Source organism: Chinchilla lanigera, unplaced genomic scaffold (assembly GCF_000276665.1).
Source record: "Chinchilla lanigera isolate Chin_1 unplaced genomic scaffold, ChiLan1.0 scaffold00018, whole genome shotgun sequence".
NCBI lineage: Eukaryota > Metazoa > Chordata > Mammalia > Rodentia > Chinchillidae > Chinchilla > Chinchilla lanigera.
In genome coordinates this window covers 11,202,543-11,220,543 of record NW_004955419.1, presented here as the reverse complement: position 1 = coordinate 11,220,543, position 18,001 = coordinate 11,202,543, and the positions used below count along the sequence as shown (strand labels likewise).

Here is an 18,001-nt window from a genome sequence, read left to right as displayed (position 1 = left end):
CTTTTCTCTCACCAGATTCTTTTCTCCCATTTTTCCACTATAACACACTATGTCTTCAAAGACCACCTTTTACAATGCAATTCATACCCTCTCTCTCTCTCTCTCTCTCTCTCTCTCTCTCTCTCTCTCTCTCTCTCTCTTAAACTGAAGATTAATTCCAGAACCTTCACACTCAGCTACATTCCCAGCCCTCCACCCCACTTTTGTTTTATATCTTGAGACAGGTCTCACTAAGTCACTACAGTGCCCAGGCTGGACTTGAACCTGTGATTCCTCTGCCTCAGCATCTCACAGTGCTATGATTGCATGGGTGTGCCACCACTTCTGTCTTACAGTGTGATTCTCCTCGTCCTAGAGAGATATAGTATAAGGTGCTACCTCCAGTACGGGCTCCTGCACCATTCTTCTTTGTTTCTCACACTTCTCCCTATTAATCATACTCCTCCAATCAGGATAATCTTCCTTTATTTTGTCAAATGCATTTCCTGTGTCAGGGCCTTCACAAATGCTATAACTCTTGCCTAAAGTGCAATTCTTACCACCTGCTGCCTGGATGACTTCCGTTGTAATTCAAACCTCTTCAGAAAGATTTTCCTGTTCTCCTTATTACCAATTCTTTGCTTTTTAAAATAGTTTTCTTATTTAATTTTAAAACTGCATTTATTCTTCCTTAACCATCTCTCTCCCTCAGTGAACCACCAGCTCCCTAGATGCACAGACTGTGCCTGATTTGTCCACAGATATTCTTCCCAGTGCTTGACATACAGCAGGTGTCCAAATTTATTTGTGAGTAAATAAATGAAATGAAGTTCCTTAGGAGAGATTCTATACTTTCTTTGCCTATTCAAATATCTAGTCAGATGTCATTATCTGTTCAGCCCCAGTTCCCAAAACAGGACCTGACAAAGCAGTAGTCAGTTGCCCGATAAGCCTTCCCTGAATGGATAAGTGAAGGAATAAATGATGGACTGTATGCCATCCTTTAAAATAGCAAGGTCTGCCCTTGTAACATATTTCTGTTCTGTCAAAGCTCCCTTCTTTCCAGAGGAAGGAGGTAGGCACCAAAGACTTCACAAATCTGGTTAGGCACCCCGGGAACAGGACAAGGATAGCCTGGGCTGACAGGACAAGGATTTGAGTCCGTGGAGAGGGGTGGATGAAGTTAAGGGGGCCATACATACGTACACCGGCTGTGGAAGGGGGCTGCAGTTGGGGAGCCCACTGGCATCAAAGGCGCTGAGGTCACATCTGCACCAGTCATCGATCACATCTCCTTTCCCTGAGCACCAGTAGAAACTCATCAGTGCACTCTTGAAGGCCTGGAAGAAAAAAGAGATGATGATAATGGTGGAGATGCTGAGAATAAATGTGTTGATGGCGATACTGGCAGAAAACCCAGGCTCCAGAACAACCTTCTTAGGCAAAGAACATTGTCTTTGTATAAATCCCTAGCACCCTACCACTAGCTTCTCCATTCCTTTCCTTCCTTACATAGAAGCCAGAATGGTCACTGGGATACAATGCTTACAGACCCCTTGAGAACGTCCTCTACCCCTGGCATTCTACCTGTATAAATTTATGTCATAGTGCCAATAACCACACATGATAGATATTCTTATCATTTCTCATTCTACAAATTGGACAACTTAGGCACAGAAAAAGTAAGTAATTTGCCTGAAGCGTATAACTAGTAAGTGATAGAGCTTGAATTTAATACAAGGGAGTGTGGCTCCAGAGCCTGCCTTTGCTACAGTGCAAAAGATTATGTTACTATCCTATATAAAAATCTTCAAAAGCTTCTGTTTGGGTTCCTGGCCATCCCCCAGTCTCATTTCTCCTTTGACCTTCTCTGCATCATACTATCCACTCTCATAGCCCATTAACATTTATACTAACAGTGAACTCCTTTATATGTAAAGTGTGTGTTAGAAAAGGAAACAGCAAATTTTTTTCTGTGAAGGACCAGAAAATAAATATTTTTGACTCTGCAGCCAGGTAGTGTCTGCCACAATTACCTAACACTATCATTATAACACAAAGTGTGATAGACAATACCTTAAAAGAACAAGTATTGCTGTGTTCCAATAAAATTTTATTTACCAGGAGAGTAAAAAGAAAAACCAAAAATTGGGAAAAAACTTTAGCTGACTGTCCCTAGGAAAAAGGTCTTTCATCTAGAACATATAAAGAATTTAAAAACATCACCCCCCCCCAAATTCAAAGATCCAACCCAAAAATGGGCATCTGAGATGAACACACACTTCTCAGATAAAGAAATACAAATGGCAAATAAATACATGAGAAAATGTTCCACATCATTAGTCATTCAAGAAATGCAAATTAAAACAACACTGAGATTTCATCTCACCCCAGAATGAATGGCTATCATTAAGAAATCAACCAATAACAAATGTTGGCGAGGCTGTGGAGAAATGGGAACTCTTCTCCACAGCTGGTGGGAATGCAGACTGGTGAAACCACTGTGGAAGTCAGTTTGGAGATTTCTCAGCAAACTAGGTCTAGAGGTCCTATTCAACCCAGCTATTCCCCTGCTGGGTATTCTCCCAGAAGATCTGAAAACATCATATCATAACGATATATGTGCACCCATGTTTATAACAGTGCAATTTGTAATTGCTAAACTGTAGAAGACACCCAAATGTCCATCCACTGAGGAATGGATAAAAAAAATTGCGGTACTTTTATATAATGGAATATTACTCAGCTATAAAGAAAGATAAACTCGAGGCTTTTACAGGTAAATGGTCACAACTGGAGACCATACTCATAAGTGAAATAGACCAGACCTCCATATGTAAGCAACATATTGTCTCACTAGTGTAAGAACCTGAAAGAGTGAATAAAAAGTAGGAGGTATGACAGACATTGTGAAATGAAAGGAAAATGCTCAAAAGTAAGGAGTAACAGGGGTGAGGGGAAAAGAGAAAAGAAAGAAGGGGAAATTATGTATGTATGTATATACAGAATAGCTAACATAGTTGTACTACTAACTTCTATCACTTTACTGAAAGGAGCAGTTAATGATTAATCATTGGATCAATCTTGCATGTCTCTATTTGTTTTCCTGAGAAACCATTTTGAAGATAATATGTAATATGACAACCATTGTTAATTTCCTACCACTTTGTCTGTAACTATGTATTGCTTATAATGTTCTCATGCTATTTTGTAAATGGATGTCTGTTTGTGACTATGTTTTCCTTTTATTTTTAAAATAAAATTTTAAAAATAAAATAAAAAATACAAAAACAGGCAGAAGGCTAGATTGAATCTGATGGCCATGTTTTTTCTGACTTTTGCTCCATATGATTATCAATATTGTGTTTAATGCAATGTTCTTCATTTTTTTAAAAAACCTACCCTCTGCCTGGGCTATTCCCTTCCTTGCACTTTTGATCTCTGGCAATCTCATGCTTAGGTTCTTAAACCTAAGACTGATCAAGTCTCTCTTCTGGATACCATAATATTAGGACACTCCGGCCATCACTTCTTCTTGCCTGTCCTGTCTCCACCTGAAAACACTAATTCCACCAAGTCCAAGGTGCCTTATTCCCAGAAATATTCCACAGGACTAAACCTAATTATTCCACTAAGGATTAGTGAACAAAGGACTGGTCACCAAACAAATGAGCATTAATATTTGCCAGTAAAGATGATTTGGAAAGCACTCCTTCAGTTCATTTGAGGACAGGTCTCAAGTCTTACCTTCTACTATGTTTTCTCCCTCAGGTTCAGGTGTAGAAGCTACCTTGAAAATATGCTTGATGCTGGAGTGAATGGACTGAATAAGTCACCCCTTCACACTGATGTTAGAAACTGAAAGATTTGAGAGAAATTTGATCTCTTATCCCTTTGCCAGGTATGCACTTTGCCAGCCCTATATACTTTCTTTTCTCCCATTTCTTCTATGCTTTTCATTTTCTGTGTGACTTTTACATGAAAGTTGCACGCTGCCTATCACCAAAGATAGCTGATTATTCAAATGTCTTTTTCCCATTGTGCATTGTTCCAAGATTCTAATAGCCAATGTTTATGTAAAATTGCTCTCAGGTCTCTCTCATTAGCTACCCAGAAGAGTTCTAGATGGAGAATGGTGCATCAAGAGCAATGCCCTGTGTTAGATTCCATCAGATTTTTTCTGGATGTTTTGGCAAGAATATTCCAATTATCTCTGCCACATGATTTTATCAAGATCCTCTCCAAAGGACAAACACATTATCTAATTTCTCCTGAGTTAAATGTGGTATCCTAAAAAATAGAAAGGAATTATAATAAAAGATAATATTCATAATGACTCAGCTACACCATTCAAGGTATCTTAAATGCAATTAGACATGTAATCCTCACAACAGTAATGAGAGATAGACATATGATCATCGATAGATGAGAAAATTAGGAATCAGAGCAGTGGAACAGATTTTCCAAGATCACACAGCAAGAAATGCTGAAAGCAGAATCCAGCTCAGACTGCGACTCCCAAATGCAGGTCTTTTCTGTTCAACTATCCAGAGCAATGAGATTATTTCTAAGTAGTGCTGCCAGGTTTTGTAAGTAAACATAAAAGCTAATCAGTTAAATTTAAATTTCAGATGTTTTTAATATAAATATATTCCATGAAATATCTACACATAAAGCATCTGGAGCAGAGTCTAGCACAAAATAAGATCTCTGTTCCTACTCTGTGCCAGAACCTGTGCTGAGAACAAATGTCCCTTCTGCCAGCGCCAGAGGAAGGTACTCTCACAAGGATAGGAAGTAGATTGGACAACACTTGGTTATGCTGTCAGATATTTCTTCTTTATTTGCAGATTTTTCCTCAGTGAAAATAATGTTTACAACTGCTTACAACTTAGAATTCTGTAATGTTTCCAGGCAGTGCTAAGGACTTGACTACCATAATGGTGAAATTCAGATACAGGAGAAAATGACACAGATGGTAAGATTGCATTGGACTGCTGCAGTGGAGAGAGAACACTCTGTTTTGTGTGTGTGTTTCAATGTGTGTGTATGTGTGGTTTTTGTACTCAATAAGAAATGAAGCTTTTAGGAAACAAAACAGGAAATCTCTCTGAACTTTGTTTCATCATCCAAACTTTTCTTGGGAAGAAATCCTGCCTCTGAGTCTCCTCATCCACTGGCTTTTTCCCAGAACCCTGAGGAACAGAATGGGGACTGGTGCAATGGCCAGGCAAACCCTGGATAGAGCACAAACACTCTGATAGAAGGCTGACATCAAACAGGGAACACTTTCAGGGCAGCAGAAGCCAGCATTGTGTCAGTGCAGGATCGCTCTTTTCTTATGCCTTCAAGCCTTGCAACACTCCTCCCAGAGTCCAGCTAGATCCCAGGGGAGAAGAATCATAGAATGTTCCAGCTTCACAGGCCTCTGTCTGTAAATCATCTAATTTAATCCATTTACAGATGCAGATACAGTGGCCCAGAGAGGTTAACTTAGTGGCCCAAGGTGATAGAACTACTTGGTCATGAAACTACTCTATCTGGCTAGTTAGTACTCAGAATTACCCTCTGACATGGATTTCTTATCCCCTTTTATAGATGAAAATGGAAAAGAAGGGAAGAACTTGATATATTGAAGTCCATTTGAATCCTGTCACCCTTGACCTTCTTAAGCCACACAAAAACAATAAATGCCAAGGTTTCATCCAAAATATCCTTTTCAGCTGCTCTACTTTGAGTCATGTGCCTGTGTGTGTGTGTGTGTGTGTGTGTGTGTGTGTGTGTGTGTGTCTGTGTGTGTGTCTGTGTTTTCTCAAAGGAAAATGCATCCGTACTATAGGCACTTCTGACTGCTGGTTTTTTAATAAGTGGGGGAACCTAGGAAACAAATCCTGTGCTTAATATAAGGGCTAAATTGCACAGTCATTGGTTTCCATAACAAAGAAAGTTTGCATTTCCCAAACGTGTAAGTGCTTCTAATTTCTAGCTAATTAGTTAGCAAACCAAGTTGAGCAGGAGGAGAAAATGGTCACCAATATGTTAAGCAATCAAAATAAACTAGGATTTATTCCTGACTCCATTGTAACTTCTCTGTTTGAAATTTGTGAATGATTGCTTTTCTAAGCATCAATTCCCCATCTGAAAAATAAAAGGTCAGAAGATATATTTTTGAAGATTTAATTAGGTTCAATAAACATTCACTAAACTTTTTGCTCCTTACTACCTGTTGTCTAAAAGTTAAAAGAGGAGATGAGCAAGGTCCAGTGACTAACTTCAAAGGATTCATGGTTTGATGGTAAAGACACACAGAAAGAATTAAAATTATGATGGCTCAAATGATATGAAGTAATACACACAGGAATCTGTGGAAATACAAAGGAAGGGGCCCTCCAGCTCTAAAAATTATTACAATGTCTAAGGAATCTTAAAGTTTCAGCAAATATCCTGTATTTGATTAAGATATTTGAGAATATCTACATAGAAAGTTACTAAGCCTGTGAATTACATGCCATACTTTATGCTTCTAATGACTACAGTTTTTACACTGGAAATTAGCTTTGTGCACTGATACCATGTCAGTTACTTTTGATATTGAGATGTGTATGGTCTGTAAGACTCCAAAAAGATGATCTGAAGTCTTTACTTTATGCCTAAAGATTTTATTCTCTCCACAGCACTAATAAGCTTGGTCATATAGCTGAAAAATCAATACCAAATAAGGAGGAGAAAGGCTTTCTAAAGACAAAATAATCTGTTATCATTTTATGCCCTGGATCCATTTCAAAACCTGACATAGTACCTAAAAATGTAACATGAGTCAGTCAATATTTGTTTAAGTGAGTTGAATATTTGTTGAAGTTCCTACAGCACGCTGAATGAAATAAACCAATTTATAAACTGCAGAAGCACAGAAACTGTGCTAATATGTGTATGAATCTCTTTCTCCAAGTTTTCCTGTGTCACTCATGTCAAGTTGGTGCCTCCAGCAAAAGCCTGAGAGTCAACTGGACTCCTCCATCTACTTCAAAAACAACCTCCCTTCCCTGGTCCTACTGTGTCTCTGGTACATGTTAGCAATGTGTCTTCTATGGACAATTGTCATGACATCTGCACTAGACCCACAGTTCCAATGTCACCTATTCTAGCAATCTTCTCATGTCTTTCTAAAATATCATTGCATATTCCACCCTCTTGGTTATATCTCAGAAAAATTTCTTCTGCATTCTGGTCAAAACTTCCACTCTTTAACTGACAAAGTCCTTCATTCTTCAGCTTGTCTCTCTTCCCCCAATTTACTCCTAATGCTCACACTCTATGATCCGGCACATCCCAGCTTCTTACAGTGCCGCATTGTTTCACACCCACAAGTCTTTCTTCATGCTGAGACTTTGCTCTAAAATGTCATTTCCCCACTTCCTTCTTCTTGTTAAACTCCAAGAAATGTTCCCTTCCCACCAGGACCGAGTTATACTTCAAGAGACCTTGTTTCTCCCTCTCTTCCTTTCATCCAATTTTTGCAGATTTCATATTTCCTTGCAATTTGTTTATTTACATACCCTTCTCATCTATCAGACATTGAAGTCCAAGGTCATATATTTGATTTTTCTCTGTGTCCAGCTCCAGGAAAAAGGATCAACACAAAAGAAGGTGCCACAAACAAGGGTTAAATTCCATAGGAGCAGAATAAGATGCTCCGCCAAGAGTTTAAAGCTCACTCACTGTTGGTATGCTGTTCTAGCAAGAGTTGAAAGAAATGCAACTAGACACCACAAAAAGACTAAATTACCTACAAGTCTTTAAAAAGAGATGGGGGAAACTATGGAGGTAGAGTGCCTTTTAAAGACATTTGGGGGTCACTGACTGAAGGAGTGTACGTTGATAGATTTTTTTTTTTGCCCAGGAAGTGATTGCAGACATAAAATAAGAAGAAGCATCTAGGGTCCTCGAGAAAGATAAAAGCAACAGACATTGCATATTTGTAGGAAGACTAACTGCTGTCCATGCTGACCATATGTTTAGCTGGTCATCGGGATAAGGACTGATGAATATAATAAAGGTTGAAAAGAACATCCCAGGAGTGTCTGCACAGAATCAGAGGCTTCTCTCCACCCTGGAACACTTGGGATTGTCTACCAGGACCACCTGCCATTAAGTCATCAGAACACCCCTAGTAGCTGCAGGAGATTCCAATCACTCATTTCCCTAGAAGCCAAAGAAGATGAGACAATAGAAGCTGAGAATGGCATAATATATCTTCATGTACCCTAACAGAGAAAAGAGTAATTACGTTAAAATCAATGAATGCATAATTAAGTAGTATGTGTGTGAACACATTTAGGGAGCAGAGTGGGTAGGGTTAGTTGACTTTAGTCACCTTATTCCCAGACATGGCTCGAAGGTGGGTGTGGTGAGTCATCTCACAGATTGCTTGAAGGAGGCTGCAACGAGGGAAGCAGTGAGCAAAGGGAAATAGAAACCTGCAACTACAAATTTATCTAGAGCTCTGTTTCAGTTACTTTTCTGTCATTGCTGAGACAAAATACTTGACACCCAAAATTAAAGACAGAAAGGTTTATCTAGCTCACAGTTTGTGGAGGTTTCAGTCCATACTTGGCTGGCTCCAAGGCAGGGTGGCACATGGCAGAGGGCAACAGTTCATGGTGGCAGAAGACAGCAAAGACAGCAAGAGCAAAAGGGAGGAGCAGCAGTGGCAGCAAGCTTCTTTCCCTTCCTTACATTGTATGCAGGCTACCCACCCTGCCACACCCAGTGCAGGGTAGGTGTGGCACTCACACCTATAATCCCAGCATTCACACCCACATGAGTCAATCAAAAACTGTAGAAGCCCACTCCATGACTGCATGAGGCTTTAGGGGGACATCTAGACACAAACCCTAACAAGCTTTGAAGTGTATATGAGCATTTTCACAGATCTCTGCATGATACTGTAATGGTATAGTCATATCATTATACATTTGTCAAAGCTCGTAGAATGTACAAGAAGGTAAATGAAGAAATATGGACAACATTGATGTCTCAGTGCAGGTTCATTAATTATAACAAATACACCACTCTAGTATCAGATGGTGATAGTGGGGGAGAATATGGCTGCATGTGAGTAGTAATATACAGGCACTCTCTGCTGGGAACCTGAAACTATTCTTTACAAAATCAGTTAGATGTCCTTCCAGGTAACATTCACTCTGCAGAACAGCTCACACATACCACTGATAGTTTGAAAAAGACAGGAGTAAAATGAAGAGAATAGACACCTACTATGCCTCATCTTATTCTAGGTCTGATGCTAGGGAATCTCCTATTATCCTCCCTAAGGCTCCCAGTAACCTTTAGTTGCATCAGCTCTTACTGTTCCCAGTAATTCTTAACAGTGAGGAAGTGAAAGGGCACAGGACACACTGGCCCAGGATCATCTAGATACAACACAGTAGAGCAATGAGTCTACTTTGATTCTTAGTTCCAAATCCCAAGTGGTGGCCCCTGACCTTCTTTAACCCATTTCTTGTTTTCAGTCTCAGATCCCACCATTCAGTGAGGAAAATACCAACTGGGAAAGACCCACTTACTATATCAGAAATTGTACAACTCAGTCTATGGCTCTATAAATCACAGAAACAACACCTAATTTCCTGTGTCAGGATAAACTTCACTTTTCAAGCTATTCTCCCCTGAATGATGAAGGCCCAACAGAACAGCTCGTTCATTTAGGTGACAGGAAGAAGGCGTTTAGAGCCAGCCAAACCTCCATTTTGCCACACTTAACTTTGCTAATGAAAACATATTAGAGGAATAAATATATGACCCAGCGAGACACCCATATAGTAATCTGTCAGTTGTCTGTCTCTAAAGATGTACGGAGGCAAGATGATAAGGTTATATGATCCTCAGGCAAGGAATTACTTTTCTTGTCAGTTGGTCCCATATTTCAGCTTCCATCTCATGTAGAGAATGAAGGAGTAGGTTTTAATGCATTAAAAATAACAGTGAACATTTTTAAAACTGCCAGAAACAGTGTTCAGTGTTTGACATACTGGGATGTTTGCACAACTACATGATGAATTAAGTACTCCTACTGTTCCCATTATGTACAGGCTCTGACTTGGGCCCAGGGAGTTTGAGTTTTCTTTTTTAGTCATACAGCCAGCATTTAGCAAAGCAAAACTCAAATGCACATTTGTCAATTCTAAAGCATCAAATGCTTAGCCATTATGCACTCATTTAATTCCTATGGTAGGCATGTAGGTTAAGTTGCATTGCTTCCAGGAAATCCTTGGAAAGATTGAAATTCAGAGGTGTATGGTCAGGCAACTCAATTAATGTCATAAATCCGGAATGATGTGGAGCTGGGCTTCAAACACATGTCTTATTCCAAACACAGATTTCTCTTCTCTTGCTGTTCATTTTTCCTAATTGAGGACAGGTGGTAGTTAAGGTACATTACTCATTCTCTGAATGTGGCGTGTAAATGGTTTAGTTAACCATGATCTTGTGAGTCCCAAGAACTTATCGGCTAGAACAACTTTCCAAAATGTGTCTCCAGGGACCTGAATTCAGTGGTATATTAACTGACTCTGAGATGACTCAAACTGGGGTAGAGGTGGAGGTGAAATAAATTTGGAAAACACTAAATTAAACAAAACCAAATACATTGCTCTATATAGGACTTTTAAAGCTGTTGCTATATTAATGGTGACCAGGAAATCCTAAGTAAGTGACATAAAATGTAGCATTTGTCAGAGATACTTGTCCATGGAACTTTTATTTCTCACATGGCATCTAGGGATGTGGGATTCTTCTCCAGTTTGTTCTAATCTAGATTCTCAATAGTAGACAAAGCCTTCCACCAGCCAAAAGTGGCCCTGAAAAGAGATCATCCAATCCTGTCAGTAACTATCCAACCTTGACATGGCCAGTTTTCACCGGACCTCACTTATCTCGCCTGTCAGTGATGATGTTGAACAGTCTTATTCCTCAGGCATTGGCTTGCTGCTATCACCATGAATGCAAGAAGCATATGTGATTATGACTTCCAGATCAGACCCTGGGCTGCTTTGATTATGTGAGCCCATCATGACTCTGCCCACAGACTCTGCAACATCCCATTCTATTACTATAAGTCATTCGGATGCTTTTTGCAGATGTCAGGTCCCCCAAATCTCTAGCCTCTATTTCCTCCTCCAGTATTATCTCTCACCACTGTCCATTTGGCAGTCTGTACTTCAGTCATGCTTTGTACTTCTTCAACTCTTTGTATACTGTTCAACTACTAATACTTCAAGTAGTACTTTGTACTACTTCAACTCTTTATATACTATTTCTTCCCCTTGAAAGACCTTCCTTCCATCTGATATTTTCCTCCACTATGATTTCATCAACTATCAGCCTAAAGACCATCTCTTCCATATCCCAATCCCCATCTCTTCTAGCATATCCCAATTGCTGTAAACCAGGGTAGACACCTTCTTTATAATACATCTCTTCTTTCTATAACAGAACTTGTTAAGGTGTCATATTTAAATATCTAAGTACTTAGCTATCTCTCCTAACAGACTGGGTACTTAAGTTTTGGGGCCCTGTCTGTTTTGCTTATTATTTAATCTTTAGTATCTCATAGAGTGCAGGAGCCTAGAAATTGAATAATTAATCTCTCTATCATAAAAAACTTAGTGTCAGAAATTATAATCCTATAATATCACTCCCTAACACTTTTCCTTACATTGGAAGATGTTTCTTCCCAGCCTCAGTCTGTGATCTTAATCTCTGCCATCTTTCTACTCCTACAAAAACTCTAGAAACTCTAAAAGCCAAGCTCCTGCCTTACAATCTTTCAAATTCTATGTACAGTTTTTTTCAAACTTCTTGGACAAAGCACTCCAAAATAACAGAAGAGAGTAACGCTGAATTTCTTTAACTGTCATTTTTGTCTTAAGTAGTTATACAAATTACATATTCAATTCTAGAATAGATGAGTTGGTTCTTAATAGAAGCAATAGTGATTTTTTACCCAAAAATGGTTTCCATGGAGCAGAGGTCTAGTACCAATCCATGAATGGGTCACCATGGTATGAAATCCAAGTTGACAAGTCTATTGAAGTTGACAGAAAGGCAACAATACTTGTATTCATGTGATATATATTTTAGGAGGATGTGCATGAGGATATGTTATGTGGTTTTTGTTTGCTAACTACCACCACAGCTACAGAACTATTCAAGTCTTTGGTTGCACAGCAGGCAAACTGAGTTGGTCATTTTATGTTCATAGGTGCATGAATGGAGCACCTGCTATGAGTGGACAACTTCCCAGTTTCCTTTTTCAGGTCAAAGAAGTCATTTCTGAATGTGAGTCCACACACTGGGTCACCTATAAAGAAATGCTGGCTAGCCAAACGATTTAATACTTTTTGCAGAGTGTGATTGGATAACTGTCCAGAGTTTCTGAATTATGACAGCCACTGCAGATATTACTTTTTAGGAAAACAGTCACCACTGGTAGCACATTTCAGTGACCCAGAATGGTTGCAAAACTTGCTTATTCAAATGACGTATTAAATCTGCTCAGTGCACTCAATCTGAACTTCAGGGGAAAACATCAACTGTGTTCAGGTCAGCTGATCATGTGGCTGCATTCAGAGTAAAACTGAAATAATGGGGGCAATGAGTGAACATTGAGATTTTTTACATGATTCAGATATTTGTGGAGGTTTTGAAAGACCTGAGCCAGGACCTTTTGTCTCGCAGTTGATGCTGGATCATCTATTTCAGCTTTCAAATGAGTGCGCAGTATTTTCAAACCACAACAGACATCTGAACTGGGAAGGAATAGATTTGCTACCCATTTGTGAGTAAGACAAGTGAATCAACTTTGTGACTGAAAAGGATCGGCTGCTTGAGATCACAAATACCAATAGCTTTCAAATCTCCATATGTTCTGGATTAAAGTCAAGGCAGAATATCCTGAGATTACCATACCAAAACCTGTTTCCATTTGCAGCATCCTATCTTTTGGAGCAGGATTTTCTGCAGTGACACCAAACAAAATGAGATTATGGGGTATACTTGATATAAACAGCATACTTCAGTTGTTACTGTCTTCTCTCACTCCTAGATTGTACCATCTAGTTGCAGGGAAAATAAATCTTTCAGGACTCCCACTGATTCTGCATTATAGTAAGTTGCATAATGGTTTCATTATATTTTACCATGTAATAATAACAGAAATAAAGTGCACAATAAATGCATGTACTTGAATCATTCTGAAAGCCATCCTCCCATGCTGGTCCTCAGGAAAATTGTCATCCATGAAGCCAGTCCTCGGTGCCAAAAAGATTGGAGATATCTGCCACAGAGTGCTCCTAGAGTCTTGTCTTATTAATCACCTGAAGCACCTGTTAGAAATCCCTTTCTCAGAATGTAGTCAGACCCATTGAATCACAACCCTACAGGATGTGCAATTTATGTGACTTTACAAACTTTCAGGAGACAGTACTAGGTTCAAGAATAAATTATCTTTTTATCCTATGCCTTTGAATATATGCTGGCACTTCATAGTAGATCACCCTGGATTTGGGTAATCCAGTTTGAAAATTCAAAAACCTACAAAGCTTCACAGATACTTTCTAGATATCAGACACAAGAACATCGTTTGGTAACTATCTTTGAACTAAATAACCTTATTTATTTGAACAAGGCTGGTTGACCCAAAGTTGATTACCTGAGACAAACTGAATTAACGAAAATTTTTCTTGAGATTTACAGTCAGATGTTCTTTGGTACCTAAATAGTATTAAATACAAAAGGCTTGGGTCATGTTGAACTATGTACCTGGAAGGAGAGAGAGAGAGAAAGAGGGAGAAAGAGATACAGACAGACAGACAGACAGAGACCCAGAGCCTCAGAAATGAGAATGCACAACACTTTCTTCTTTGTGCAAGGTCATTGACTCCCAGTGAACACTGGCTTGACCAAGGCTGTGCATTTCCTGGTAGAACTGGGTAAACTCTCTTTCCTGGAAAAGTTCAGACAAAAACAAAGATGACACGTTCCAGGATTACTGTTGGTAGGGGCAACCTGGATGCTGACAGCTCATTTGTGCTCTCTGTCCTTGAATTACATGATAAATCATTACATCATTATAATTTCTCTTTTTTGCTTCAAAGGATCTTTGGTTAAGACAATTATAAATATTCTGTTTCTTCACTTGATGTATAGCACCTTCAGCAAACAATCTCTCTAACCTCATATCCTCCAAGCTGTTGTCATCTATCTGCATCCCACATACCAGCTACCTTGAGTTACTAGTCATGGACCAGGCAAGCCAATAAACCTTTATGCCACTGTGTCCTCAAAGATGGTTTCCTTCAGCCTATGATACCACTTTTCTCTATCTACCTTTGATCAAATCAAATTCAAACTTTAAGATCCACTACAACTGTAAATCTCTTTAGAAACTCTTTCCTGATTTCTCAGAAGAATTGAAGGCCCCCTGCATTATGGACTATACACCCTAGTGAATTTATCATATTTAATGGAATTGTGTGTTTGTTTTCCTTTTCAACTGAGCCACGGGTATTTACTTTGTTTTACCACAAGCTTTTTACACAAGAAACAACTCAAAGTAGGTACTGCATCAATGTCTGTTGTATGAACAAGTGTTGAATAGATGAGTGGTAAAGTGGAAACTCCTTGGATGCCTAATCTATCAGATCCTAGCAGACTTGCTCAGTCATCAAGGCAACAAATTGTGCTTATGTTGTTCTAAACTATCTCCAAACCATTTGTTCTGCCTGTCACTGAGCTGATAGCAATTGTGAAAGTGATGAATAGCAGACCAATTATGAGCAATAGGAAACATCAGTTATAACTCCAGGGAAAAGACACAGCCATATCAGTAGCCTCATCCATCTAACTGAGTCATCTTCCCAAGGCATCCTGCCCTGTGACCTTGAACTGCCAAGGGCTTCTTAGTTTTGGACAAATCCAAGTTCTTCAGAGGATGGCTCCTCCTCCTCAGCCTGTCTCCTACAAGGCGTTGCTCCTGGCCTGCTCAGTCCTGGAAGAGAAAAACTGGATGGAAATCATATACTTTTCCTAAGGGAAGCCCTTAGCCAAGGATCCGAACCCCACCCAACAGACAAGACCTGTCTTCTAAGTCCTGCTATCCTTTGACAGATAGTAACTCCTCTCCCTTGTGGTGAGAACATCTGGAGATGAGAGGTGGGTGGGGATATTTCAAGTGGAGGATTTGTCCAAGAATGTGGAGTTCATGTCACTAAATGCTAGCTTTAGTTCCTGAGTAAAGAACTACAAAATTTTCCTTCTGTGGGCTCTGGTGATCTCATTTTTCCAGTACACCCATGATCCCATAGGAAGCATAAGGGAGAAAGCCTCCCTTGCTGGAGGTTGGAACTATGAGTTAGGGCAAGGAAAGGAATTCAAAGCACAGGGGACAAGCTTAGTCTAGACCCATACTGACCTTATCTTAGCCTTTCAAAGGAAGCTTTGGAAATCTGGCCAAAGAAGGTATGAAAGGGGAGATTGTTATCAGGTTCACTATAACTATATTTCTATCATGCCAAGTTGAACTCTGACAAGTCTAAATCATTTAACCCAAAACAAGATGCTACACGTGGTGGAGGGACAGAAGAACACAGAAGTTAAAAGCATGTCACTGGAACAAGACTCCTGGGTAGAAATCCTAGTATTGTCACTAAGCAAGCTGTTAGAGGTGACTTCAACTCTCTGCATTTTAAAGTGTTTCACTTTCTGCAATGTTAAATGAGGGTGTATGAATATCTACTTCAATAAGAACTGTGATAAGTATCACTTACATAATGCCTAAAATAACGCCAAATCTATACAGATATCCACACACTAACATATGTTGATAATTACATGAATATTAACTAAACCTTGAGTATGAATATTCTCTAGATCAAATTAATTGACGAATATAATAGCAAAAAGGCATACTTATTTATTTACAGATGAAAGAGTCCAAACACATTTACACATAGGATTGTTCTTATTCTTTTAAATATTTTATATTGGAAAAAATATGCTGCTGGAGACAACTACCAGAAATACTACCTTTGTTTTGGGGGGAAGCATGACTTCCCTTGTCTCTGAGAACTCACTGAGAATGCAAGCCAGTAGTATTTATTTATTTCCATTCTGTGCTAGATGATTTGATCAGAAGCAAAAGCATAAAATAGGAGGAGAAAAAGAAAGAAAAAGAGAAAGATGGACAATGAAAATGAAGAGGAAAGACACTGCAACTAATATTTATCAAACTTTTAGGGATATGAGGCATTGGTAAATGGTTCACATGCATAATTTATTTACTCTAATAACAGCTCTATGAGTTAAATACATTATAATTCCCATTGAGATTCTGTACATTTGAGCTATATCCTTATAGTAAGTGGTAAAATGGCAACTTAAAGTTAAGTCTACTTGATTTGGATATTGCACTTTCTTTACATTCACCATCATATATAATATCTAAAGCCACTTTCTGAAACAGGTTCTCTTATCATTCCCATTTCGCATATGTAAAAATGAGTTTCTAGTAGGCTAAGTCACATGTATAATACTGTCCAAAAGGAAAACATGAAATTAGAATTAGAAATTAGAATCCGAGCTATTTTCAGGGTAGATATATGCTCTCTAGAAAAGAGGACAGGAATTTTGGGTTGAATTAATCGAAGGTCTTTATTGAGTATTAAGTGGGGAAAAAACTGCATTTAGATGATGAAACAGAACCTAGCTTCCAGTGCACTGAGAAATGACTCAAAGGTGTGAATGAAATTGCACCAACAAGAAAAGATGACAACAGCTGGTGACAGTGGAGTCTCTGGAATCCAAAAAGACTATTTGGTGATAGAAGAGCCTTACCCATGTCAAAGTATAGTAGAAGATGATGACATCTGTGCAGTTTATACAATGGCACCAAGGCTATGGGACCAGATAAACAGGGCCTTATAGAATAGCCTATAAACTATTGACTGTCAGACACTGATGTCTCTCCTCATAAGTTTCAGTCTTCTCTAGCTGCCCAAAGTTATTTTTTGAATGCCTACTAAGTGTGCAGCAATAAAGACAGAAGCTATTATGACCAATGGCAAATCTAAAAGTCTGAAAGCAAGAATTAGCTTTTATTCTTAAGTCTGGAAGCAATTGAAGTAGTCTCTGTGTGTTCTAACTCTCTGTCTTCATTAATGAAAAAATAATGCATTAAGAAAATTTAGAAGTACTGGAGCTCTGTCAAGGCCTAATAAGTAGGGTGACTGAGATAAGACTGACTGCTGTGATTACAGATGACTCAGAGGTGAGAATGCAGTTTTTTCCCCACTTAATCCTCAGTAAAGGCCTTCTATTAATTCAATTCAAAATTCCCTTCCTCTTTTCTAGAGAGCATATATCTACTCTCAAAACAGCTTCATTCCAATTTCTAATTCTAATTTCTTGTTTGCCTGTTGGATGACATTATACATATGACTGAGATAAGACTGACTGCTGACCACTGTCCACCAAAATTTGTGGTGAAAATTAACCCCCAGTGCAACAATATGAAGTATGGCCTTTGGGAGGTAAGAAGTTACCAGGATTCTGTGCTCACAAAGGGCTTAGTGCCTTTGTAAAAGACCTTAAGGTAGAAAGGCGCACTTTCTTGATATTTTGTCCCTGCTTCCATGTGAAAGCATAGTATTCTTTCCCTCCAGATGGTGTGGCAACAGTGCACCATCTTGGAAGCAGAGAGCAGCCCCCAGACACTAATCCTGCCATTGTCTTGATGTTGGACTTCCTAGACTCTAGAACCATGAAAAAGAAATTTCTGTTCTTTATAAAAAATCTAGTATTGTGTACATTGGTGTATTGGCACGAATAGACTAAGACAAAATATGAATAAGTACTTACACTCATGTAGTGAAAAACTGTTGATGGAACTAGGGATGATTACCAGGTGAGAAGAAAAGTTCTACTGAGACCTAAAATGGCTTAGCAT

At 38.9% G+C, this 18,001-nt stretch overlaps 1 protein-coding gene across 4 annotated transcripts in view; it reads right to left on the bottom strand.

Annotated features, from left to right (window-relative positions):
• The window catches only part of Astn2 (astrotactin 2), a 901,354-nt gene that overhangs the window by 167,010 nt on the left and 716,343 nt on the right, over positions 1-18,001 (bottom strand). For all 4 annotated transcript variants that reach the window (XM_005382610.2, XM_013513260.1, XM_013513261.1 and 1 more), the window contains one exon: positions 1,186-1,319. In XM_005382610.2, the coding sequence (XP_005382667.1) occupies positions 1,186-1,319 (134 nt within the window). The remainder of the gene's footprint in view (positions 1-1,185; positions 1,320-18,001) is intronic.